Source organism: Myotis daubentonii, chromosome 12 (assembly GCF_963259705.1).
Source record: "Myotis daubentonii chromosome 12, mMyoDau2.1, whole genome shotgun sequence".
NCBI lineage: Eukaryota > Metazoa > Chordata > Mammalia > Chiroptera > Vespertilionidae > Myotis > Myotis daubentonii.
Window position 1 is genome coordinate 19,996,910 of NC_081851.1, and position 27,354 is coordinate 20,024,263.

At 44.3% G+C, this 27,354-nt stretch overlaps 1 protein-coding gene across 3 annotated transcripts in view; it reads right to left on the reverse strand.

Moving 5' to 3' along the window:
* Nucleotides 1–27,354, reverse strand: part of NCAPH (non-SMC condensin I complex subunit H) — a 57,421-nt gene that overhangs the window by 7,363 nt on the left and 22,704 nt on the right. For all 3 annotated transcript variants that reach the window (XM_059659088.1, XM_059659087.1, XM_059659089.1), the window contains exons 2-14: nucleotides 24,973–25,189; nucleotides 24,725–24,815; nucleotides 23,969–24,061; nucleotides 23,453–23,591; nucleotides 23,002–23,126; nucleotides 19,033–19,222; nucleotides 17,942–18,033; nucleotides 17,003–17,208; nucleotides 11,910–12,058; nucleotides 11,198–11,304; nucleotides 10,740–10,862; nucleotides 4,530–4,640; nucleotides 867–1,049 (exon numbers count right to left, since the gene is read on the reverse strand). In XM_059659088.1, the coding sequence (XP_059515071.1) occupies nucleotides 867–1,049; nucleotides 4,530–4,640; nucleotides 10,740–10,862; nucleotides 11,198–11,304; nucleotides 11,910–12,058; nucleotides 17,003–17,208; nucleotides 17,942–18,033; nucleotides 19,033–19,222; nucleotides 23,002–23,126; nucleotides 23,453–23,591; nucleotides 23,969–24,061; nucleotides 24,725–24,815; nucleotides 24,973–25,139 (1,776 nt within the window). In that variant the 5' untranslated portion in view covers nucleotides 25,140–25,189. The remainder of the gene's footprint in view (nucleotides 1–866; nucleotides 1,050–4,529; nucleotides 4,641–10,739; nucleotides 10,863–11,197; nucleotides 11,305–11,909; nucleotides 12,059–17,002; nucleotides 17,209–17,941; nucleotides 18,034–19,032; nucleotides 19,223–23,001; nucleotides 23,127–23,452; nucleotides 23,592–23,968; nucleotides 24,062–24,724; nucleotides 24,816–24,972; nucleotides 25,190–27,354) is intronic.

Below are 27,354 nucleotides of genomic sequence, written 5' to 3' on the forward strand. Positions count from 1 at the left end.
TCTTGCTCAAATATTACCTTGGCCAACCTGGAACTCCAGTGTAAAAGAGAGGGTGAATCTCATAAACAAAATGTTCCAAAATAATGTGTACACACTTTTAATGATTATCAAGTGTTTACTAACATACACTTCATTTTCAAAATTTAAAAGAATCTACAGAAATGAATAATTGGTTTTGTTTTTGTCAATGCCTGTTTTCAAACTGATGACCATTCTGGTCCTGGCACTGCTGCTAATGTGAAGCGACGGAATCACAAACATCAAGAATCATTTCGTTTGGTATTTGTGTGCCCTTAATCATCCACTGTTGCTGGTTTGGTGGCGTAAACTTTATCTTTTATGTATCCCATACAAAAAAAAGTCTAGTGGCACTTTGTTCAAAGCTTAGTCTGGCTTCACCCATTATTTCAAATTAGTTAAACCTGAAAAGGAGTAAAAATTAAGTTATCATATTTGGGGGACACCCTATAGATGAGCCTATCATCTGCTATGAAACAGACAAATGCTTAATGCAGGTATTTTAATATTAACTGAACCTGGCCAAGATTTTCCAGAGCCGAACAGCTAGCCTCAGCCAATTGGCAAAGAAACCCAGTCTCTCTGCCCACAGCCTTCGTTCACACACTTCATGCGACTGGTTTGCCACATGCAGTTTATCACAACTGTAGAGAGATGGCTTGTTCGGCAAATCCAATGAGTGCCAGTTCATCCCCACCGTCCTAATTAAGAATCAGCCACTTGGATAGCAATGGCTTAAAATCAAAAAGAAAAAACTCAAGCTCAGACCAATGTGACTCTCATTCAGGAAGCAAACGACACAGATCTCAGGAGAACACCAGGAAACAGAATTCATGTTCCATCTTTACCTTCTGAGGCTCAGCTACCAGGTTTGACTCTCCGTAGCGAGTGATGTCTGATCCTTGGATGTCAGGCGGGTCATCATCCTGTTGTGCTGTCTTAGGCGAATGGCAAGGAGATGCTGAGAGGTCAGAGGTCCCAACTGGTCCCACAAACAAGTCACCCGACTCTTCATAATCACTATCAGCAGCCTGCACAAGGAAACAACTCTTTAAGTTTGGCAGAAGCTGTGGGAGGGGCTTAGACATATCCCTGAAAGAGAGTCCGTGTTAATACAGCAAGAGCAGAGGGTTCATTATGCTAAGTCAGCCGAGGTGAACTTCAAGGTACTTCTAGTTATCCTCCCGTGGTACATAAACCCTACTAGGGAGACATGTTAATAACACGACTGTGGAATGAGAGTTAAAAGGAATACAGTCATCACAACAGCTACAGGGTCCCCTTGACTTCTAACAGATTTAGGGTTTCATTTTACAGAAAGCATTCCTGAAATGGGTGACCTGTCAGGAAGCCAGAGCAAGGGTCCTGCTGGGAGCCAGTGAGAAAGTCAATGCTGGCTGAGCCCAGCAGCAATAGATCATCTCTCTGGGTGGGGCCCAGGAATGGTTTAATTAGCTCTCCGTGGGACTTTTAAGCATAATGAAAGTTGGAGAAACACTGGTCGAGGTCAATCTGAATTTCCACCAAAATATAAAAACCCAACTCTCATCCAAGTAAGAAAACAAGGTGAATAAACTATCCTTCCAATTCTTTTCCCTCTCCCACATGCAGCCTGGTGTCTCCCCTTGCAGTCATTTCCACTTGTGTCTAAGCAGCAGACTCACCGGAGGAACCCTGACACTATCTAGTCCACAGACCTACAGACAGGAGCAGCTTATACAGAATCAACAGTGAAAACCACCATCAGAGCTACAGCCTGGTCTCCTGAGACCCACCCGTGAACTTTTCTCCCTGTTAGCACCAAGCATCTTCTCATGTCCAAAATTTCATCTCCCTGACCAAAATATCAGCTCCTAAGAACAGAGTGTGTTTTCTTTTCTTTTCTTTTTTTAATTTTTATTTTTAATTAAATCTTTATTGTTCAGATTATTATAGTTGTTCCTCTTTTTTTCCCCCATAGCTCCCCTCCACCCGGATCCCACCCCACCCTCTGCCCTTACCCCCCCACACTGTCCTCATCCATAGGTGTACGATTTTTGTCTAGTCTCTTCCCACACCCCCACACCCCTTCCCCACCCCCCCAAGAATAGTCAGTCCACTCCCTTTCTATGCCCCTGGTTCTATTATAATCACCAGTTTATTCTGTTCATCAGATTACTTATTCACTTGATTTTTAGATTCACTTGTTGATAGATGTGTATTTGCTGTTCATAATTTGTATCTTTACCTTTTCCTTCTTCTTCCTCTTCTTAAAGGATACCTTTCAGCATTTCATATAATACTGGTTTGGTGGTGATGAACTCCTTTAGCTTTTTTCTTATCTGTGAAGCTCTTTATCTGACCTTCAATTCTGAATGATAGCTTTGCTGGATAAAGTAATCTTGGTTGTAGGTTCGTACTATTCATCACTTTGAATATTTCTTGCCACTCCATTCTGGCCTGCAAAGTTTCTGTTGAGAAATCAGCTGACAGTCGTATGGGGACTCCCTTGTAGGTAACTGAGTTTCTTTCTCTTGCTGTTTTTAAGATTCTCTCTTTATCTTTTGCTCTTGGCATTTTAATTATGATGTGTCTTGGTGTGGTCCTCTTTGGATTCCTTTTGTTTGGGGTTCTCTGCGCTTCCTGGACTTGTAAGTCTATTTCTTTCACCAGGTAGGGGAAGTTTTCTATCATTATTTCTTCAAATAGGTTTTCAATATCTTGCTCTCTCTCTTGTTCTGGCAGCCCTAGAATTCGGATGTTGGTACGCTTGAAGTTGTCCCAGAGGCTCCTTACACTATCTTCATATTTTTGGATTCTTTTTGCTTTTTTGGTTTGGTGTTTTTTGCTTCTTCATATTTCAGATTGTTGACTTGATTCTTGCGATCCTCTAGTCTACTGTTGGAAGTCTGTATAATATTCTTTATTTCAGTCAGTGTATGCTTAATTTCTAGTTGGTCCTTTTTCACAACCTCGAGGGTCTCACTAGACTTATTGAGGATCTCATTAAATTTATCGGCGGTCTCACTAGATTTCTTGAGTGTCTCACTAAGTTTATAGGTGATTTCGAGAAAATTCTTGAAAAACCTTAAAAGTGTGGTTTTGAACTCTATATCCAGTAGTTTGCTTTCCTCCATTTCTGTCATTTGTGTCCTGTTTCTTTGTCTCCGCATTTTTTATGCTTCCCTGTGTTGAGAGAGTGGCTTTCTGTGCTAGGTGTCCTATAGGGCCCAGTGGCTCAGCCTCCCCAATTACCTGAGATGAACACTCTTGGTGCACCCTCTTGTGGGCTTTGTGCACAGTCTTGTTGTAGTTAAGCCTTGACTGTTGAAGGTAACACTAGGAGGGATTGACCTCCAGGCCAATTGTCTGTGAGAATCAGCTGTGTCTACAGTGGGAGAACTTCTGTGCTGGAGACACCCTTCTGGGCAAGACTTGCTTCAGTGGGGCTTTGGTGCTCACTGAGTCTGCCCCCCTGAGTGTGTCCCTTATGGATCTGAGGAGTTGTAATCTGGATGGTCCCACTCTGACCACTGGGTACACTGGCTCTTGGATCGCTAAGGAGGTGCTAATTTAGCCTCTGCCTGAGGCTACCCAGCAGGAGCTCAGCTGTGAAAGAATGCAAGCAGCTGTGGGGCCTTGGGCCAGCTGCAGTTGGTTAGGTAATTTTCAGATTGCAAAGGGCCAGGCCTTTCATATGCAAAAGCCTCTGTGCACAACTTGGGTGGAGCGGGGTCTCAGGGAATCAACAGGGTGGAGCAAGCAGCTATGGCTGCTCCTCAGTCCTGCCCTAAGAGGCCCCACTTCTCAGTGTCCAGGTAATCACTGCAAGCACCTCTGAGAGAAAGCTGCCCTCAAGGTCCGACTGATGCCAGACAGTCTAGCCTCTCCCCATATGAGTCTGGGTCCCCAGAGACTCACCCGGAACTGGAGTTCAGAGCAGTTGGGAGCTTGAGACTCCCTCCCGATTGAAAAAGACAACCGTGTCCTCAGCCGCCAGCCCTTTCCGCGTGCACTCCGTACCTCTGCACTTTACTTCCACACCGCACCTCCTCTGAGTCTCGGTATGCTTTTCTCTTTCCTTCTAGTTGTAGAATTTCCACTCAGTCAGCCTTCCTGTGGTTCTGGATGATGTCTGTTTTATCTTTTAGTTGTATTTTTGAAGTGGTTGTGCGAGGCAGCAATTTCTGGTGTTTACCTATGCCGCCATCTTGGTTTCTCCCAGAGTGTGTTTTCTTTTAAAATCCCAAAATAGCTAATGCAAGTACTTTGCACATGCCAACAACTCCATGCACATCTGACTGGGTTACTGAAGCGTGTCCACTTTTCTGCAAACAGGGCTAACACAGTAAGGCAAGCTGAGTTCTGGCTGTGTCCTCAGCTCTGCTCAGTTTCCTGATGCCTGGGGCAGGGCAGGCATCTGAAAACTTTCACCTGATTAAAACCCTACAGCTCCAACACATGGCAGGGGTGATGGGAGCAGGAAACACATACTATGGTGGTTGGAAGGGAGGACAGCTCTTTGCCTTTACCTGTAATCCAGGGCAGAAGTTGGATGTGTCATTAGGGTTATTATAGTCATAGTCTCCAATTTCTTCATAATGCTGAGTCCCCGTCTTCTGGCCTCGGGCGATCGTAAGTATCTATAATGCAGAAAAGAAAAACTGCAGAAAGCAATTTCTAGAAAAGCAACCACTCAACTGTATCCCTATGTTCAGTCTTCTAGAATTTAGTCATGAGGGCCTCAGAAGTCATCTAATCCAACCAACTTTCCAATTGCACAACTCCAATCTAGAGCAAGCCTAGCTAGTAGGGCTCAGAGCCTCCATCAATCCCAAATAAAACAGAGCAGCTGGTTTGCAATGAGGTCTGTACACAACTTTATTTGAAAAAGGGTTTCTTCACTAAAATCAAGGCTGCCTATAGCTATCTGAAAAGAAGTCAACTTTTTTTTTAAAAATATATTTTATTGATTTTTTTTTTAAATATATTTTATTGATTTTTTACAGAGAGGAGGGGAGAGGGATAGAGAGTTAGAAACATAGATGAGAGAGAAACATCGATCAGCTGCCTCCTGCACACTCCCCACTGGGGATGTGCCCGCAACCAAGGTACATGCCCTTGACCGGAATCGAACCTGGGACCCTTCAGGCCGCAGGCCGACGCTCTATCCATTGAGCCAAACCAGCCAGGGCTTTATTGATTTTTTACAGAGAGGAAGGGAGAGAGATAGAGAGTTAGAAACATCGATGAGAGAGGAACATCGATCAGCTGCCTCCTGCACATCTCCCACTATCTCTCTCCCTTCCTCTCTGTAAAAGGTAAATAAAATATATTTTAAAAAATAATAATAAAATAAAATACCAAAAGGCAAGGAGAAACCAAGATGGCGGCATTGGTAAACACCTGAAATTGCTGCCTTGCACAACCACTTCAAAACTACAACTAAAGACAAAACAGACATCACCCAGAACCACAGGAAGGCTGGCTGAGTGGAAATTCTACAACTAAAAGGAAAGAGAAAAGCACAATGAGACTCAGGAGTTGTGGAAGTAAAGTGCAGAGGTTCAGAGGCGCGCGCGCGGAAAGGGCTGGCAACGAAGGACGCCGGTGTCTTTTTCAATTGGGAGGGAGACACAAGCTCCCGACGGCCCTGACTCCAGTTCCGGGCGAGTCTCTGGGGACCCAGACTCATACGGGGAGAAACTGGATTGTCTGGCAGCGGGCGGAACTCGAGGGAGGCTTTCTCTCAGAGGTGCTTGCAGCGATTACCGCAGGACGCTGAGACCCGGGACCTTAGGGCAGGACTGAGGACCAGCCATAGCTGTTTGCTCCACCCTGTTGATTCCCTGAGACCCCGCCCCACCCAGGCTGCAAGCAGAGGCTTTTGCATATGAATGAGCTGGCCCTTTGAGATCTAAAATTACCTAACAAATTGCAGCTGGGTCAGAAAGACCCAGAACATCCAAAAGAAGGCCCAAGGCCCCACAGCAGCTTGCATTGCTTCATAGCTGGGCTCATCTAAGCACCTCCAAACTCCAAACAAGGAAGAGGAATCTGCAGATCTCTCCATAGCTCCTGCTGGGTAGCCTCAGGCAGAGGCTAAATTAGCACCTCCTTACAGATCCAAGAGCCCATGTACCTAGTGGTCAGAGTGAGACCTTCCAGATTACAACTCCTCAGATCCATAAGGGACACACTCAGGGGGCAGACTCAGTGAGCACCAAAGCCCCACTGAAGCAAGTCTTGCCCCAGAAGGGTGTCTCCAGCACAGAAGTTCTCCCACTGTAGACACAGCTGATTCTCACAGACAATTGGCCTGGAGGTCAATTCCACCCAGTGATACCTACAACAATCAAGGCTTAACTACAACAAGACTGTGCACACAGCCCACAAGGGGGTGCACCAAGAGTGTCCATCTCAGGTAATTGGGGAGGCTGAACCACTGAGCCCTATAGGACACCTAGCATAGAAAGCCACTCTACCTACACAGGGAAGCATAAAAAATGCGGAGACAAAGAAACAGGTCACAAATGACAGAAATGGAGGAAAGCAAACTACTGGATATAGAGTTCAAAACCACACTTTTAAGGTTTTTCAAGAATTTTCTAGAAACTGCCGATAAATTTAGTGAGACCCTGGAGGATATGAAAAAAGACCAACTAGAAATTAAGCATACACTGACTGAAATAAAGAATAATATACAGAGATACAATAGCAGAAAAGAGGATCCCAAGAATCAAGTCAAAGATTTGAAATACGAAGAAGCAAAAAATACCCAACCAGAAAAGCAAAAAGAAAAAAGAATCCAAAAATATGAAGATAGTGTAAGGAGCCTCTGGGACAACTTCAAGCATACCAACATCCGAATTCTAGGGCTGCCAGAACAAGAGAGAGAGCAAGATATTGAAAACCTATTTGAAGAAATAATGACAGAAAACTTCCCCTACCTGGTGAAAGAAATAGACTTACAAGTCCAGGAAGCGCAGAGAACCCCAAACAAAAGGAATCCAAAGAGGACCACACCAAGACACATCATAATTAAAATGCCAAGTCCAAAAGACAAAGAGAGAATCTTAAAAGCAGCAAGAGAAAGAAAGTCAGTTACATACAAGGGAGTACCCATACGACTGTCAGCGGATTTCTCAACAGAAACTTTGCAGGCCAGAAGGGAGTGGCAAGAAATATTCAAAGTGATGAATGCCAAGAACCTACAACCAAGATTACTTTATCCAGCAAAGCTATCATTCAGAATTGAAGGTCAGATAAAGAGCTTCACAGATAAGGAAAAGCTAAAGGAGTTCATCACCACCAAACCAGTATTATATGAAATGCTGAAAGGTATCCTTTAAGAAGAGGAAGAAGAAGAAAAAGCTAAAGATACTAATTATGAACAACAATTACATATGTAATAACAAGTGAATCTAAAAATCAAGTGAATAAAAAATCTGATGAACAGAGTAAACTGATGAATATAATAGAATCAGGGGCATAGAAAAGGGAGTGGACTGACAATTCTCAGGGGAAAGGTGTGTGGGGGTGGCGGAAGAGACTGGACAAAAATCGTACACCTATGGGGATGAGGACAGTAGGGGCGGGTAAGGGCAGAGGGTGGGGTGGGAACTTGGTGGAGGGGAGTTATGGGGGGTAAAAGAGGAACAACTGTAATAATCTGAACAATAGATTTATTTAAAAAAAATACCAAAAGGCATATTTCACAGATCTAGAATAAATCCTCCAAAAATGTATATGGAACCAAAAAAGACCCCCAATCGCCACATCAATCTTGAGAAAGAACAACAAAGTTGGAGGGATCAGAATACCAGATATCAAGTTATACTACAAAGCCACTGTAATTAAAATAGCTTGGTAGTGGTACAAGAACAGACATATAGATCAATGAAATAGAACAGAGACCCGAGGAATTGACCCAAGACATTATGCTCAATTAATATTTGAACAAGGAGGCAAGAACATACAGTGGAGTCAAGATAGTCTCTTCAATAAGTGGTGTTGGGCCCTAACCGGTTTGGCTCAGTGGATAGAGCATTGGCCTGCAGACTGAAAGGTCCCAGGTTCGATTCTGGTCAAGGGCATGTATCTTGGTTGCGGGCACATCCCCAATAGGAGGTGTGCAAGAGGCAGCTGATTGATGTTTCTAACTTTCTATCCCTCTCCTTTCCTCTCTTTAAGAAATCAATAAAATGTATATTTTTTAAAAAGTGGTGTTGGGAAAATTGAACAGATACATGCAAAAAAATGACACTAGACCACCAACTTATAGCATACACAAGAATAAACTCAAAATGGATAAAAGACTTGTGTAAGTCGTGAAACCATAACTATCTTAGAAGAAACCAGAGACAGCAAAATCTCAGACATCTCTGGTAGCAATATGTTTACCTATCCCCTAGGGCACAGGAAACTAAAGGGAAAATAAACAAATGGGACTACAACAAAATAAAAAGCTTCTGCACAGTAAATGAAACCATCAACAAAATGAAAAGGGAGCCCACTGTATGGGAGAACATATTTGACAAGATACATAATAAAGGGTTAATTTCCAAACTATATAAGGAACTCATACAACTTAACAAACACTCCAATTTAAAAATGGGCAAAGAACTTAGGCACTTCTGCAAAGCAGATATACGGATGGCCAAGAGATGTGAAAAAATGCTCAGTCACTGATCATCGATCATCAGAGAGATGTGAATTAAAACGACAATGAGGTATCACCTCACACCTGTCAGAATGGCTACTATCAACAAATCAATTAAGTGACAAGTACTGGTAAGGATGTAGAGAAAAGGGAACCCTAGTACACTGCTAGTAGGGTGCACCTATTATGGAATAAAGTATGGTGTTTCCTCAAAAAATTAAATATGGAACTGTCATTTGACCCAGTGATCCCACTTCTAGCAATATATCCTAAGTCAGTGGTCGGCAAACTGCAGCTTGGCAAACTACAACTCACGAGCCACATGCGGGTCTTCGGCCCCTTGAGTGTGGCTCTTCCACAAAATACCGGCTCTTCCACAAAATACTGACTTCTGCGCATGGGCCACGAAGTTTCAATCGCACTGCACGTGCACACCCGCATGTGGTATTTTGTGGAAGAGCAACACTCAAGGAGCCAAAGAGCCGCATGTGGCTCGCGAGGTGCAGTCCTAAGAGAACCAAAAAAACAATCAGAAAGAATGTATGCACTCCTATGTTCATAGCAGTGCAATTTACAATAGCTAAGATCTGGAAACAGCCCAAGTACCCATCAGTAGATGAGAGAATAAAAAAGTTTTGGTACATTTATACCATGGAATACTAAGTAACAGTTAAAAAAAAGAATCTCTTACCCTTTGAGACAGCATGGAGAGACCTGGAAAGTATTATGCTAAGCGAAGTAAGCCAGTCAGAGAAAGACAAGTATAACATGATCTCATTCATATGTGGAATCTAACGAACAAAATAAACTGATGAACAAAACTGATCCAGAGACATAGAAGCATCTCAGATGGAAGGTGGGGGTTGTGTGGGTGGGTGGGAAGAGATCAACCGAAGAACTTATATACATATGTGCATAACCCATGGACACAGACAATAGGATAGTGAAGGCCTGGGGTGGGAGATGGGGTGGACTAGAAGGGGTCAATGGAGGGGAAAAAGGGATGTATGTAATATTTTCAACAATAAAGATTTAAGAAAAAAAAGAAAAAACAGACCCTGTCAAGGAACAGGCAAAAAAGGAAGAGAAACTGACTACTACACATTTGATACCAAAGACTAAATAAAACAACCAGGAATGCAAATGAGCAGAGGGCTCCGATCAAATGGAACTTGGCATGAACCAGTCCGGTCACCCTGGAGACAGGGACATGCACTTGCTCCTAGCATGACCAGAAGAACCACAAGCAGCCGAAACCGGTTTGGCTCAGTGGATAGAGCGTCGGCCTGCGGCCTGAAGGGTCCCAGGTTCGATTCCGGTCAAGGGCATGTACCTTGGTTGCGGACACATCCCCAGTGGGAGGTGTGCAGGAGGCAGCTGATCGATGTTTCTCTCTCATCGATGTTTCTAACTCTCTATCCCTCTCCCTTCCTCTCTGTAAAAAATCAATAAAATATATTTAAAAAAAAAAAAAAAAAAGAACCACAAGCAAAGGAAATGAACAGTAACCAGGGTACAGCACCAGATAGTCTCGAATGTTCATCCTGACAGTGATAGAAGGAACCCAGGCCACTTGTGCAGTTCTAGCAAACTCCTGAAGGACTGCAGTCAGATGCTTTGCACCTCCATTACCCAATGGGTCACAGGCAGCTCCCGTCTACACCTTGATTGTGGGGAGGCACATGGGCTGGGGAAAGCATCCAGCTAGTGAATCCACAACATCAATGAGAACATGAGAGAATCCAGAAACAACTCACATCGTGTACAAACCTCAACAAAAGATTTTGCTTATCCCCCCTTATCATTTCAACATGCAGGCCTGTGTATAGTCTTCCAACCAGGAGAGCCATTTCCTAAACATTAGTGTCCATCATCTCCCTATGAGCTTTTCCCTTCAGCTCTGCCTCACCCCCTCCTGGATCTTCAGGTAACTTCTTTTGGCTAACACACATTCCTGCTCATGCTCTCGCACCTTTTCCTTGAAGGCACAGCCTGACAGTCAACAATACCAGCCACTGGATGCCTCTGATGCTATAAACAGGCTCAACAGCAGCCTTAAGGAAACAAAAACCAGCCTTACCCTGGTGCCCGGTTTCAGGTGCAGCTGAGCCAGATGATCAGCCTCATAGTGGAAGTCTGTAGGAAGGGTGGTGGCTCTCCAGTTCTGGTTCTCCAAAGTAGACTTGGTCAGAATAGTAGCAGCCTATTAATTAAAAAAAAGAAAAAAGTGCTTCCTAGGCATCTTTAATTAAAATGGTCAACACCTATTCTTTTTTAGGAGGAGCCTGGGCATAGGCAGCACTAGTCTGCCATCCAGAGTACCCAACAACTTTGCTAGACATTATGCATATTCTAAACTTGATCCTCTCTGCCACTGAATTTGGGACTGTTTATCAATTCCTCTAAGAATCGAGGGACAATGAAGCCATCTGTTTAAGAGTTAAATTTATAATTAATTTTTAAAAATCACATCTAAAAGGGAAAGGAGTACAAAGAGTAATTTAAGAAAGCACAAATAGTAATAAATCCAGCACAAACCTTTGCTTTTCCAAAATACACATCAAAGTCAATGTCATCGTCGAAGTCTATTTCAAAGTCTTTCTTTGTGCTCTTCTTTCTGTTCTCTGATTTCAAGGCAGCATCTTCTGCAGAAATGAACACAGAAAGCAACACTGCTCACTTCTGGGGCCTACAATATGTCCGCATCTCACAGGACACACTGGCAGTCTTACCAACTGCAGCATAAAAGCACTGGGAATGGCAAATCATATGTCTCATTTTCATCATTAGTTTATAATTTGTGGTTTTGCTACCAAACACAAAAATGCATGCAAATTAATATCTCCTTTTCAAAGAGGGAATGAAAAACACACAATGCTGGCATAACCCCCTTCAGAATCCTGCCAAGAGCTGCATGGTGCAGTAACTCACATGGGCCCCAGGGCCTGGTCATTCCCACCTGCAGCCATTGTTTGAAGCCACGTGGATACTAGAGGGCAGTACCAGGTCAGGAGCCCAGCTCTCCTGACTCTTCCCACTCAGAGGCCTCAGTCTTAACTGATCCCTCATCCCAGGCCAGGCCAGGCCAACTGACTATCCAAGTGATAGGCTGGCTTGTCTATGTGGGTCTGTAGCTGACTAAAAGGCTCAATAGAACAGCAACTGGCATTTCCCTTCCTAGGCCGACCTGCTGACTGCTGGTCACCCACACTATCTCCTTTCCTAAGAGGTACTACCTGGAAGTACATACGTTTGTGTCGGGGTCTGAAGCGCCAATGCTCCGGTCCAGCCCACATCGACATGGTGCGGGGACTGAAATAGGAATATTCTCCAGGTCTCATGGATAGAAGGGGGCACATGGTCCTAATGTCTCCATCCCCAAGGGGAATCGTTTCTTCCCTGTAACACACATCAAATAATGTTTTTACACATACAATCATGTCCATGTTGACATAGACAACCATGTACTTACATGTAAAGCAGCATGTGATGCAGTTGAAGGCTCTACCTTCCCACTTTTCCACAAATGAGCAACATTTCTAAGTCCAATATAAATATTGCACATCAACAACCCTTAGTTTTTACTTCATCAAAGTGTTTTGCTTCTCTTAATATTATAACAACATGATAAAATCTACACAAGAACTTTGGACATTCCAAAGTGCTTCACAAGCTGGTAGTCTCTCATCCTTTCCTCATCATCCTTCCATAAAGGAGGGCTCCAGAAACCATTGTCGTTCCTACTAAAAGTGAAGATGTTGCCCTAACCGGTTTGGCTCAGTGGATAGATCGTCTGCCTGCGGACTCAAAGGTCCCAGGTTCGATTCCGGTCAAGGGCATGTATCTTGGTTGCGGGCACGTCCCCAGTGGGGAGTGTGCAGGAGGCAGCTGATCGATGTTTCTCTCTCATCGATGTTTCCAACTCTCTATCCCTCTCCCTTCTTCTCTGAAAAAAATCAATAAAATATATATTAAAAAAAAAATGAGGATGCTATTGTAATTTATGTCCTGCAAATGCTGGGGGGTCCCCTTTATAAACTAAGTCTCAGACCATCTAGCTTCATTCTTTGCTGTGTGTGAAGTGTCTAACTGGACAGTCAAGCATGGCAGCTTGGGTTTGATCGTTCACCCTTTCTATGAATTACTAGCCTGTGTGAGGTAGCTTTCTCCGAAAGGTCTCTGACATCATCAAGTGTGTGAGTACTGCTCTACTGCCTGCTACAAGGAAGGTTAACAAGGAGAGGCTTTTTAACCTGTCGTGATATAAATCCTTTATATCAAGCATTATGGAATAAGCTAAAAACCTTTTAAAAGGGGATTTTGCCTTTATCTACAGAATCTTTTTTTAAAACCCATATATATATATATTAATATATTTTATTGATTTTTTACAGAGAGGAAGGGAGATAGATAGAGATAGAGAGTTAGAAACATCGATCAGCCGCCTCCTGCACACCCCCCACCGGGGATGTGCCCGCAACCAAGGTACATGCCCTTGACCGGAATCGAACCTGGGACCCTTCAGTCCGCAGGCCAACGCTCTATCCACTGAGCCAAACTGGTTAGGGCTGTATTTATATATTTATTGTGTAATTAAATATTAATTTTAAAGAATAAAATGTACTAAAAAATGCACACTTCTAGCCTGCGAAATGCCTGGCCTATGTTATTATGTAACTGTATGCACTTTGAACTCCAGACGGAGAAAGATGGCTCTGGCAGCATCCCCACGCAATTCTCATGAATACAGTGGGGCCTTGACTTACGAGTGTCCCGACTAACGAGTTTTTCAAGATACGAGCCGTCTCTCGGCCGATTTTTTGCTTTGAGTTGAGTTGCGAGCTAAAATTCGGGTTATGAGCCAGCTTCAGATACCCCACTGCTAGCTGGTGCAGCGAACGTCACAGTGATTTGACATACGAGTAATTTGAGTTACGAGCTCCGTCACAGAACGAATTAAACTCGTAAATCTAGGCCCCACTGTATTCTTCTGATAAATCTTAGGCGGTCATGCTGGGAATCATTAGGAACTGAAAGGCAAAGGTATAAAGAATGAGCCTGGCCCAGCCGGCGTGGCTCAGTCATTGATCATCGAACTATGAACCAGGAGGTCATGGTTCAATTCTGTCAGGGCACATGCCTGGATTACAGACTCAATCCCCAGTGGGGGGCAGGCAGAAGGCAGTTGATCAATGATTCTCTGTCATCATTGATGTTTCTCTCTCTATCTTTCCCCTTCACCCTTCCTCTATGAAATTAATAAAAATGTATTTTTTTAAAAAGTGAGTCTGTGGGCCAGGGCTGGACTGAGGACCTGGAGGCTTGAACTCTAGCCATTTAATAATGCTTACAGTGCTGTGTGGAGGCAGCCAACTGATCCCCACTCAACAGCTAACCTAACCACAGTCATTTTCAAAGCTTGCCCCTCCATCGAACATCTCTAATCCCTAGAGCTGTGGTCGGCAAACTGCGGCTAGCGAGCCACATGCGGCTCTTTGGCCCCTTGAGTGTGGCTCTTCCTAAGCCTAAGGAGTACCCTAATTAAGTTAATAACAATGTACCTACTGATATAGTTTAAGTTTAAAAAATTTGGCTCTCAAAATATCAATCGTTGTACTGTTGATATTTGGCTCTGTTGACTGAGTTTGCCGACCACTGCCCTAGAGGAATTCTATTTCTTCTATACCGTCCCCCCCTTCCTTCAGCTTAGCACCAGTTAAGTCACTAATATCTTCGGGTTAAAGGTCTCCTCCCATCTGGCTCCTAGCACACACCTCACTCTTGCAGGCATTGGGCAGGCTGTGGTTTGGGCCTGGACCTCGGCCAGCGAGCACCTCACAAAGTAATGCCTGCACCACAGAGAGACCAGGAAGAGGGAACGCACAGACCTGCTCCTAAACACCGAGCACTTTCTCAGCCATGTCCTTGTTAACATACACACACCTTTTACCCTGTGCACAGCTGACAGTGACGCCACCTAGGTACAGGTAACGTGGGCAGGCTACACACACAGGGATTTAATCCAGCATCAACCCTACCCCACCCTGAAGACCTTTCAGTATGATGCGGAGCTCTTAGACCTGGTGCACAGGATGGTCACCCAGGGAGGTCTGGGAAAATGGCAACACATGGCTGGCCTCACAGACTTCCAGCTAAGTACTCTGGATTGAGGCTGTCATTCATAGCTCATTACGTGCAACCAGGATTACATAACCTCTCTGAGCCTGTTTCCACATGTAAATAGGGCAAACAGAAGCTAATTATAGGACTGTTGTGAGGTTTAAGTGATTACACTTTACATATTATACAGATTATATAAAACAATGCAGGTAAGGGTCCTAGCATAGTATCTGGCTCAAAGCCAGAATGAGGAGCTCAATAAGTATCAGATATCACTATAATCATCAAGTCTCAACCCTTCCAGAAAAGAAAGAGCCTAAAAGGTGATGTCAGCCCAGCCAGTGTGGCTCAGTGGTTGAGCATCGACCCAGGAACCAAAAGGTCACAGGTTTGATTCCTGGTCAAGACACATGCATGGGTTGTGGGCTCGATCCCCAGTAAGGAGCATGCAGGAGGCAGCTGATCAATGATGTTTCTCTCATCAATATTTTTATCTTTCTATCCCTCTCACTTCCTCTTTCTCTAAAAAATAAATTAAGTAAATAATCAATAAAAACATATTCTAAAAAAATAAAGAGGTGATGCCTCCTACCCCACACCTCACAGCTTCCATGGCAGGGTCAGGTCCAATTCAGTTCATTTACTGAGTTCCCAAAACAGGCCAGCACCATGTGAGGGTATGCGACACCAAGATGGACAAAACCCTAACTAGAACCTAAGCCCCCACCCCACCCCTACTGCACTCACTAGGATGGAGTCTAAGAGTTTGCTCTCTCTGGAGCTAGGGAGAGAAATGGAGACACTTGCTCAAACCAAGTATCTATGCTCCTAACAAAGTAACCAAATGAAAGAGATTTTGCCATCGTCAGTTCCTCAGATGCCACCTCAGTGTTCAGGAAGAGTGACAGCTCTTCTCTGACATTTGAAAATCTCCCACTAAGCTGCCTGCCATTTCTCACTTCTTAGAAGACAGGATGGGTACAGGGATCAAATCACAGGTCAACAGCACAAATCAGGCAAGGAGGGTGCTAAAGGGCCAGATGCTGTGTTTCAAGGTACCAAATGCTCAGCCCCTTGATGTCCACTCCAACTTGAAGACATTAATCAGTAGAATCATTTCCCACATGGGCAGACAAAATGAGCTCAAGAAAGCAGTCTCTTACCCTGGAAACATTAAAGCAATGCTCTTGAAGGGATTCTTGCCTCCGTGGGAAATTATACTGGATGACTTCTAAGGTTTTATACACACTCAACCACCTCAGTTGTCCCAAATCCATAGTGTCTGCTCTACACATAGACCCATTCAAGACCTTTAGGGGCCCTCAGCACTATAGGATTTTATGAGATCCTGCTTCCAAATTATATTCAAAGTTTAAATAATACTAATCTGTTAAGTACATATAATAAAGGCCAAGAAAGTTCTGATTTTCTTAGACGGTTACTAAATAAATGACTACAGACCAATTTTACTACTTTTTCCCACCCCATATGCTCAATGATATCTGCCTATTGAGTTTTCTCTGCTCTGCTTGACCCTTGGTAACCCAACACTGCCCAGCCCCACTTTGCCTGATCCTTCAGGCAGGGACCACATTTTTTTTGTAAGCAACACATCAGCCCGTTTCCGTCTATAACAATAGGGAGCAATTTAGCCAAAAGCTGGTCCAGCTGCAGTATGCAGAAAGGGGGCACCCTCCATGCTACCAAATGCAAGTGCAACCAATAGCCACCACTGAAGTAGCTACTATATTCCAGCTACTTTCCCCCAGCACTTTACCTATTTTAGTTCTATCCTTACAAACTCCTGTGATGTCAGGTTTGTTGTTTTTTTTTAATCCTCACCTGAGGATGTTTACTGATTTTAGAGAGAATAAAGGACAGAGAGAGAAACAGCGATCAGTTGCCTGCTCTGACTAGGGATCAAACCCGCAACCCAGGTATGTGCCATGACTGGGAATGGAACCTGCAACCTTTTGGTGTATGGGAAGATGCACAAACCAACTGAACCACCTGGCCAAGACTGCAATGTCAGTTTTATAACCAATAAGTAGCTGAGCTGACATTCAAAGGCAGGTATGATTCCATTGTGAGTCAGGTGGCTCCACCTGTGTGGACAACATGGCCCAGCAGCCCAGCTGTCTACAGAGATGGAATGAGACTGCCCCAGCAGGAAATCTGGGGAAACTCCCATGGGAACATTCTCCACGGCCCTGAGAGCCTTACTGGCAGCTTTGACTACGGCAGGGGTCCCTCCAGCTCCTGAACTCTGCATGATCCCCAGAGGTGGTGTGGTCCGGTTCGTCGTTGGCATCAAAGTCATCCTCCAGAGGCCCATCAGGGATGTCCTCGCCATCACTGTCCTCTATCTCAGCGTTGATGTCAAATACCTGATCATTCTTCTTGAACTTGTCTACCAGGGCTGATACAGACTGGAGGAACAGAGAGAGAGTTCTCCTCATTCTGGTGACCACGGTCACTGCTGGAGGAATGGCCTCGCTGGACATACCTCCCCCCTCCCCAGAGCCAATGTTCTCATAACAGAAAAGCGTGGAGGAAGTTTATATTATGCAGTACAGAATGGAGCTGTACTGTCTTTGGTAAAATGTGAAACAGGACTCCACATCATTAGCTACATGTTTAGAGAAAAGAGTTGTCCATGGAGACCATTTGTTTTGGAAGTTGTAGTAAGTAGGCTAAAGGGGCCAGGCTAAAAATACACAGAGGAAGGCTTTACACGTGACAATTTCTCAGGAAACTCTGTGCCAAGGGACTCAATCTCAAAGAGCAGGAAATTCCTCGAGCTTGACAGCAGCCCAAGAGACCAATGGCCACGGCATAACCATGTTCAAGAGTAAGTCTGATAGAAATGTGCACCCAGGAGTGGCAGGGCTGCCTCGTGCAAGGGGAGCACAAAGCTGGTCCCAGAATTCACCCATCTGTCCATTGGTCTGGCTGGATGTCACAGCCCCACTACTAGCTCCCCCCGATGTTCCCAGGTTTTAGTCCCTACAAAAGTGCCAAAGGAAATGTTTTCTCTACTTGTGGCTAAATAAAAATGATGCCACAGTTTCCTATTGGGCAGAACTAATCTCAGACTGTCTCACTGAAACCACAAGGTGCTGGAGAAATGCCCAAAGCCCTGAAAAGTCCAAAGGTCCACACCTCATTATGTGTCTCGCTGTCCCATTTTGTGAACTGGAAGCCGGCCAGGGAAGGGCAGATCTGGCGGTCCTCCGTACACTGCTCCAGGAGTGCTGGCGAGGACAGGGAGAGCACAGAAGGTCAGAGGTAAGCAGAGCCCGCTCCCCACTCCCTGAAGGGTCAGAGCAGCAGGATGTCGAGGGAGGCACAGTCACCTCGGGTCCCTGAGCAGAGAGAATGGCTGCTCTCTGGGAGGGGCAGATACACAGGCACCCCCACTGAAGGCAGGCTGCTCACAAGCATTCCAACGATTAGTAAAACCCTTGAGCAGAAACCTGACGCACATACAGGTGACTATGAAACAGATCCCATGCCTTTCGCTATAGTTGGGAAATGAAAACCCCTCTCTTAGAGCGTGCTCAGTGCACAGCTCCGATCATGTCAACTCAGTCCCAAACTAGATTACCTGCCTCCCAGGATTAGAGCGCCAGCTGAGCACATAAACTTGGAAAACAGATTGTTAGTACAAAATTGTTCTACTTAACAAATCTGAGAGAAGACTAAAAGAGGAGAAAGTACTGGGCGGGGGAGGGGGGGGGAGGGGGGAGCGTGGAGGGAGAGGACGGGATGGGGGTTAAAATCCTTGCCAAGCCAGCATAAGAGGCTGACAACAGGGCAGGTCTGTTCTCAGACCACCACAGAGCCATCTGTGAGCAGTTCCCAATGCCCCCTTCTTCGCAGGTCCCCCCCCCCGCCCAATTGGTAACAAATAAGAACGAGACCCCTCTGGCTCGACAAGTCTCTCAAAGCCATATTCCTAAGCCCAAACTCTGACACTCCAGGTTAGCTGTTGGCTCCAATATGTAACTTGAGAACTGGCTGCTATGGGGCACCTGAGGGACTGGCACATCCAGGCCGAGAACAGGAGAGCACTAGCTACTACTATTTCAGACTCCATGCTTCAGAAAGTAGGAACAGTCCCACCCAACAGGGTGCCCAATTTGGCACTCCAGAAGAACCTTCTGGAGAGCACCATTGCTTTCTACCCCCCAGGGTTATAAGAATCATCTCTAATGACTGACAGCTTGGTGAAAGGCATTGTGTGGGCTTACCTTTTAAATCTGTCATTTCTACCCAATCTAAATCTGGCATTTCAGGGGGCCCTGCACTGGAGAGGGTCTGGACATCCGAAGGGAAAAGCAGCTCGCTTCTGTAGTCGTGGCAGTGGAGGGTGGAAAGGAACACCCCTGCTGTGCTGCACTCATCAAACGAGGCTGCAGTCTTCTGAAACAGGGGATCAATCTGAGCACAAACACAGGGAAGCCAAGGTTATGGAAAGGAGCCAAAGAAAATACCAAATTCATTCACTGGGCCTGCTTATCACAGCTGCACACACTGGACTGAAATGTCTCTGCACATAATCAAAAGTGGATGGGGCCCTAGCCGGTTTGGTTCAGTGGATGGAGTGTAGGCCTGCGGACTGAAGGGTCCCGGGTTCAATTCCGGTCAGGGGCACGCACCTCAGGTGCAGGCTCCAGGGCACGTGCAGGAGGCAACCAATCGATGTTTCTCTCACATCAATGTTTCTCTCTGTCTTTCCCTCTCTCTTCCACTTTCTAAAAAATCAATGGAAAAATACCCTCAGGTGAGGATTTAAAAAAAAAATTGTTGCCAAAACCGGTTTGGCTCAGTGGATAGAGCGTCGGCCTGCGGACTGAAAGGTCCCAGGTTCGATTCCGGTCAAGGGCATGTACCTGGGTTGCGGGCGCATCTCCAGTAGGAGATGTGCAGGAGGCAGCTGATCGATGTTTCTCTCTCATCGATGTTTCTAACTCTCTATCTCTCTCCCTTCCTCTCTGTAAAAAATCAATAAAATATATTTTTAAAAAAATTGTTGAAAAAAGATATATAATAAAATAATTTAACAAAAAAAGTGAATGGGGCTTTCTAACTGATCAGGCAAAGGCCCATCCCAATAGATACCAGTTCAAAAGAAAGGCTGTATGTAGTCAGATAAATAGATGCCAGTCAAGTACATAGCACATGATCACAAGCTTATAACATGTCAACGAACATATTTGTTAAAACCTGAACGAAACCTTCTGTTGGTCTCTTTCCCTAAGTCACCATTTTTAATGTTTTTTTAAAATATATTTTTATTGATTTCAGAGAGGAACGGAGAGATAGAGATAGAAACATCAATAATGAGAGAGAATCATTGATCGGCTGCCTCCTGCACGCCCCACACTGGGGATGGAGCCTGCAACCTGGGCATGTGCCATGACCAAGAATCGAACCGTTACCTCCTCGTTCATAGATCGGCGTTCAACCACTGAGCTACGACGACGGCCAGGCTCCATTCCCTTAATTCTAAGTGCCTCTCTATGACAACCACCTCCCACCTGTATAGCCTACAGGTGATGTCTCCAACAAGTCTGATCCCACCAGGCCCTACAACTACTGATCAAATTACTTTACGCTCACTACCTACCTTCCCAGCTAAAATTCCGTAAGCAATGACTGTGACCAATCCCCTGCACGTGCTCTTAACTTAAGCCTCTTTCTGTGTCACATTCACTCAGCTAAACACAATCCTTTGCTAAATACAATTTTCTACTACTCCATGCTTGCACCCACACAGCTAATCATGATGAAGAAACAAAGCATTCTGACTGACCTCACTTCAAATCCATCAAATGGACCCTAAGTATTGTCCGACAAGCAAGCTATATTTCCCTAGTCGATTTTCTTACCACCCCCGGATGACTCTTTCCTTCCTACCTTTTTCTCTCCTCAAACCTCTTAACACTTTCTTCCTCCACACTCTGTCAGTTGATGATCTGGCTTCCTATTTCAACTGGGGTTGGGGGAGGAGACGGACACTCAACCAGAAGAGAATGTCCCATCTCCCATCACTGTGGGGCTCCTCGGCCCAGGCACATCAATGCTGTCCATCCCTCCCCTTCTCACACGTTCAAGGATGCCATGCTAGCATTTGTCTGTTCTTTTCTGCATTGTCATAATTCCTTCTCCACTAGATTGTTGCCATCAACAAGCAAACATGCTGTTAATTCTCCCATTTAAAAAAAATACAAAACTTCCAGATCTTACTTTCCCCTCCATTTGCCTATCCATTACTCTTTAAAACAACAGCCTATATCTGCTTCTTCCGATTTATTTCCCCCCATTTATTATGAAAAATTTCAGCCTATAAGAATGCTGAAAAAGTAATATGAACTTCCACTTAACTTTTACCTAGATTCCCCAATGGCCCTGACCGGTTTGGCCCCGTGGATGGAGCGTCAGCCTGTGGACTCAAGGGTCCCAGGTTCGATTCCGGTCAAGGGCATGTACCTTGGTTGTGGGCACATCCCCAGTAGGAGGTGTGCAGGAGGCAGCTGATCGATGTTTCTCTCTCATCGATGTTTCTAACTCTCTATCCCTCTCCCTTCCTCTCTGTAAAATATCAATAAAATATATTAAAAATATATATATATTAAAAAAAAAAAAGATTCCCCAATGGGTAACATTTTGCATATTGCCTTTCTCTTCCCCCCTCCCCGCCCACAACAGAACTTTTTTGAAAGTAGAGATCATGACACTCTCCTTCTCTGCCAGTTATTAAGCTACTACTGCCTCTCAACTCCAAAACTACCTTCTATTCTCTCTGATGCTGGGTCTGTGGCCACATTCTGGCTTTGCCAGCAGCTTGCTGTTAGGATCCACCAATAGGGGGCACTAGAGAGAGATTGCAGGGCTACAGGGAGAAGGGACTTCCTTCTTTATGGAGGCCTCCTATTTCTGTCACCCAGCAGTGCTTCTTCATTCCAGATGTGAGAGGTCCTACCTGTAACAGTAGCTGCATTCAACCTACTTTTTCTCACTCACAGAACCAGCCTCACTGTGTGCCTCAGAGACACCAGCACCAACCAGCATGCCCTTTGGATCCTTGGCCCACGAACCCTTCTTCCAAATTCAGGGCCACCAGCACAGCCAAGAAGCATCCCTTTCTTGAAGGCTTGAGCTTCAGTTCCACAGGAACTTCAGTTCCCCCTCCAAGCTCACCAGAAGCTTCAGGTTGCCAGATTTAACATGGCTCATCATTCCCACCTCCCTGAAACTCCCATGCTCCCTCATTTGGATACTACACTCTCCTGGCTTTCCTACCAACTGGATGTTTTCACCTTCAGATTACTGAACTCTTAAAATTGGGGCATCCCAGGGCTCAGTCCTTCTTTCACATGCACACATTCCCTTGGTGATCAAGTCCAATTTCTTGACCTTAATTACCATTTATGAATGTCATGGAGATAACAAAGAAGTAATCTAGTCCATTGTTGGTTGGAGAGTAAGTTGGTACAAACTTTTTTTGAGGGCAGTGGAAATTCCCTCTCAGAATTTTGTTATACATATACTCCCAGAAGAGTGCAAAGATGGTATGTATATACATGTTCATAGAGGTATTGTTTTTAATAGCAAAATTTTTAAAAAATTCTGGCAACACTTGTTTGCTTCAAATTAACTGTGATAATTATAAATAAAGCTCCAATACCATTCCTGTAAGCAGAAGATTCCTGAAGTTTGCCGAATTGTATTGGCTACTTAGAGCAAGAACTCTGGAGCAGACACTTAGCTTCCCATCCAAGCTTACAGACTAGCTGTGCCATCTTGGGCAAGTTACTTAACAGCCCTGCACCTCAATCACCTCTTCATAAAATGTAGCAAGGATGTTATAAGGATTGAATGAGTTAATGCTAGTCACGTGCTCAAGGCAGCACAATGTGCCTAGCAAGTACAGAATAAATGTCCACTAATGCCAGCATTGCTGCATGTACTAAGAAAGAAATGTTTTAATCAGATTTCTCAGTAATTTGCCATCTTTTTCTACTCAGTCATTCTGAAACACTGAGGGAAAGCAGGGACTTGCCCATCAGTCTTACTGAAAGGCTAAAGGATGACACTGAAAAGACCAGTTGAATATTGTACCCCCTTGAGACCTAAACAAGCACAAACCAGCAAGGCAGGCTCAGCACCCACGTCTCATATGAGTCAGAGACCACACTGTGCACACGGCTCCTCACCTCACACTTCCGATCCGCCTCGGAGACGTTGAGGTTGTTTATATTCTGCTCGATGGTTTTGTGCGAGTGCTTCTTCTTGGGCTTTGGAACCTTTTTAGTAGTTCCTGTTTCAGTCACACTTCCATCTAAAGAAGGAATAAGGACTGCTTTGGAGGGTGCAACTGAACTTCAAGTTCCTCAAAACTCTAAAGAGTGACTGTGACAAACACATGCCATTCTCTCACAGCAACAGGTACATCTGATCTTCAGCTGAAGGAGAAACCAAACTACTCAATTAAGTTTCTAAGACAAGTCAATTTCCAATTCTCACAGACATATCGGAAAATGTCTGTGTCTTCACAAGATGAGATAACTGATTTCTTGTGACTTCATTCCAGTATATTACTCACATAACAATCTGCCACACCCTTTAAGAAGCCCTTACCTTAAATCCAGACCTCCACACACATACCTGCATCATGGCTCTCTGCCTCTTCCGGAGATGGTGCATCTTTGCCCAGCCCCCCAAGGACTCTGTACACGTCAGCGTGGACAGCATCCACACGCACAGCATAGATCTTGGTGCTGGCATCCAGAGTGCCCGCAGCCACCTAATCAGACAAGCAGAGCTGTACTCGTGGGGATACATAAAAAGGGTGTGCTGGGCTGGCTTTAGCTCAGTGGTTCCTTCGCATACATAAAAAGGGTGTGCTGGACAGGCAAAACACAGCAAGCTTCATACAATATTTACTTGTCCTTATGAAAAAAAGTGACAAAGATTTCTAAGACTGACAGGGATTAGACAACATAACAGAAAGATAGCTTTTCTACATTTCGTCAGTTTAGGAAAAGAAGGTAAAGTAGTTAATAATATGTCTTAACAAGGGAGAATCTCATGTGTTTGTAGAATTTAATGATTGTGCTATACTAAGTATCAGAAATACTCATCATTAATTCAGATGCAAGAGAAGGTAGATATCTTTCTTACTTTAAAGTTGGTCAGTTCAGTGTCTTTCTGTTTAAGAATTTCTGACATAAAATCAATCAAGTGCAAGCCAAAAGCATTCTTGGTAGTGATTTTCTAGAAAGAGAAAATTGCAGAAAAATTTGTTATTTATAGCAGAGGTTCACATAAATAATGCTACCCTAAGAGGTGGCTAAGTTTTTAAACAGGGATATCCCACATCTCGCCACAGATATCAATTGCCACAAACACTTGGGACACAGCTAATACATGTGTCCCTCCTCAATCTCAAGTCCTAGAGAGTCACAGCACATGACTCCCGAGTGCTCATTGTGTGCAGGACCTGTTCTAAATACTGCACACAAAGGGACCCCATGAGCAGGCACTATTCTCATCCTCATTTTACCGAGGACCCTGCAGCAAAATGGTTGAGTGACTTGCCAAGGCCGCACAGCTTATAAGTGGCAGAGACAGGATTCCAATTCAAGTGAGCTCTAAAACTCACAATTAGCTCCACAACTCTACTATCTGCTCCAGAGCCCAGACTACTATCCCCTAAGCCATGCTGATATACCACAGGTGACAGGCAACCTGTCACAAGGTGCACCAAAGGTATATAAGAAACAGTAAAACCATAATGAAAGCACCAACACTAAGAAGAGTCGCTGGAGAATAGAAATACAGTTATTATGGATCATGCACTCTCTATAGAATCAAGGCTAGATTTCCCCAGTGCTCAAGCTGCAGAAGCTTCGCTGATAAACCCCAGCAGATACTCACGTTTTCAGTGGATAGTTTGATACAGGTGGAATAATGCTCTGTAATCTGTGTGTTTGTAAACTTTGGAATTGTAGCTGAAAAGTCAATATTCCTAAATGAAAAACAAAAATAAAAAACTCTGGTGAGGATCATGATGTAACTTTTTAAAACCAAGACCCAGAATGCACCAGGTAGTGTGGAGATGCCAGGCCCACGCACCCATGTCAGGGTGGTAGGCCACCCCAGGAGGCATCCCAGAACACGCTCACCGACTGGAGGGAGAGGCCAGCAGACGGGGCGAATCTATGCTGAACTGTAGCTCAAAGGCCCGGGAGCGCCTCCGCTGCAGACGCTCCTTTTCATCGTCATTCTGAGGGAAGTCTTCAAGAACTGGAGTGCCAGGAGTGTTGAGAGGGGCCTTCTTAGGTGGGGGCATTGAGAACCCACGTTTTGACGGTGAGGCATTGAGGGAGTGTCCACGGGTCTCTGAAGAACAGTGATTCATTGTGGTTCAGTGATGGAACAAAACACTTGCTCAAGAACCTTCAACAGAATGTTTCCTAGGTCTAAAGGGGGCTTGGGGCTCATCACAAGGTGGAAGTTCACTGCACACTGCCCGTGAAGATCGCTGCCAACTCTAAGAGTCTATGGCTAGAACCTCTATAGTTTAGGTTTCTTGGGGGATGAGGGGTTCCTGATGCTTCCTTCCCTATGGGACAAATATCCACTATGTGAACCTACAGCACTAATAGGGATATAAAGGTGGGTTAAGAGAAAGTTGCTGCCTCTGATAAGCTCACAAACTAACAGAACAACAGACACATATAAGCATACTCCTAAGCGAGAGAAACTCCTGAGATAAGAGTGAGATATGGGCTATCAAGTCAGATATAAGCCAGGTTCTAATCCCAATAGGACCCAGAGAATAAACAACACAAATGTGTAAAATAAATATGCCAAAGAATTATCACAGATTGCTTACTAACTGCAAAGGGAAAGATGGTTCTAACAACAAAAGATCTAGCAGTCACCACATTAACCAAACAATCACTGTAGCCTCTCTAAAAATGAGACAGCTTGACTGTCTCATCTCCTGATGAAACAAAATATGAAACTCACATCACCCATAAAATATTTTTGCCAAAGATGGGGAACCTAAATCTAACTAAGATTTTAGATTTAACTTCCATTTTATAAGAAATATAGGAGCAGAGGAGCAAGTTACTATAAATGATATCACAAGGAAACATTCAGACAAATCCAGAATGTGGGACAGTTTACAAGACAACCAACTTAGTGTCTTAAAGAAGTCAGTGTCAAAAAAAAAAATGCAGGTGGGGGGGGCTCTTCTCAATCAAAAGAAACCAAAGAGGCAAACAAACAAAAGTCTTAACTTTCAGCCAATCCTTGGTCAAACAAAAAAATCAGCTAGAAACATTTTGGGGACAAAAAGGGAAATTTGGAATACAATCTGAATTATGAGATAACATTTGATTTTTAAAACTAATTTTTATTTTCTTACGTGTGATAATGATTATTATGGTATGTAGGAGAGTATCTTTACTTTTAGGAGCTGCATGAGAAACAATTTAGGGGTGATATAACATGATGTCTAGAACTTTCATCTGAATCAGTCAAAAATATGTGTACATAAGCGGGAGCTAAAATAAGTTTGGCCAATTAGCAATTGTTGGATCTACGTCAGTGATGGCGAACCTTTTGAGTTCGGCGTGTCAGCATTTTGAAAAAACCTAACTTAACTCTGGTGCCGTGTCACATATAGAAATTTTTTGATATTTGCAACCATAGTAAAACAAAGACTTATATTTTTGATATTTATTTTATATATTTAAACGCCATTTAACAAAGAAAAATCAATTAAAAAAATTAGTTCGCATGTCACCTCTGACACGCGTGTCACAGGCTCGCCATCACTGAACTAGGTAGTGAGTATAATCTGTTCATTGTCTTGGCCTTTCAATGTCCCTGTGTTTTAAACATTTTCATTCAAGAAGTCAGAAAACAGATGGCATGCTGCATGACGAAAATTGTGTGGAGAAAAGTAAAGCCTGGAAGAAGGACGTGGAAATGGAGGTAGAAGCCTGTTAGGAGAGGCTTCACTAAGGAAGCCTCAGAATCAAGACCACAGAGATATTTGAGGGAAGCTACACCGAGGCAGAGGGAACTGCAAGCACAGAGGCTGGAACATGCCTGGCATGTCTGAGGGGCCATGTGGTTGAAGTGGAGTGAGAGAGGATGGGGTCAGACCCTCCAGGGCCTGGTCGAGCAGAGACACCAAGTCAGGATAAGGGAAGGACAGCTGGCAGGGGTATAGAGCCTTATTCACAGGCCACTGTAAAGACTGTGGCTTTCAGGTGGAGTGAGAAGGGAAGTGATTGGACAATGGTGAGAAGAGAAATAAAGTGATCTAACTTCTGCTTCAAGAAGATCACAATGGCTGTTGTGATGAAAACTGACTGAAAAGGGAGAACTGACAAGCAGAAAGACAGATCAGGGGGCAACCACCAATAACTGGGTATGATGCAATCCTCATCTCCCAGTGTAATCACAACTGTCCCTATAGAGGGAAACAGGAGGGCCCGAATCAGAGATGTGAGGACAGAAGCAAGACTGTGGGAGGGAGGAACCCC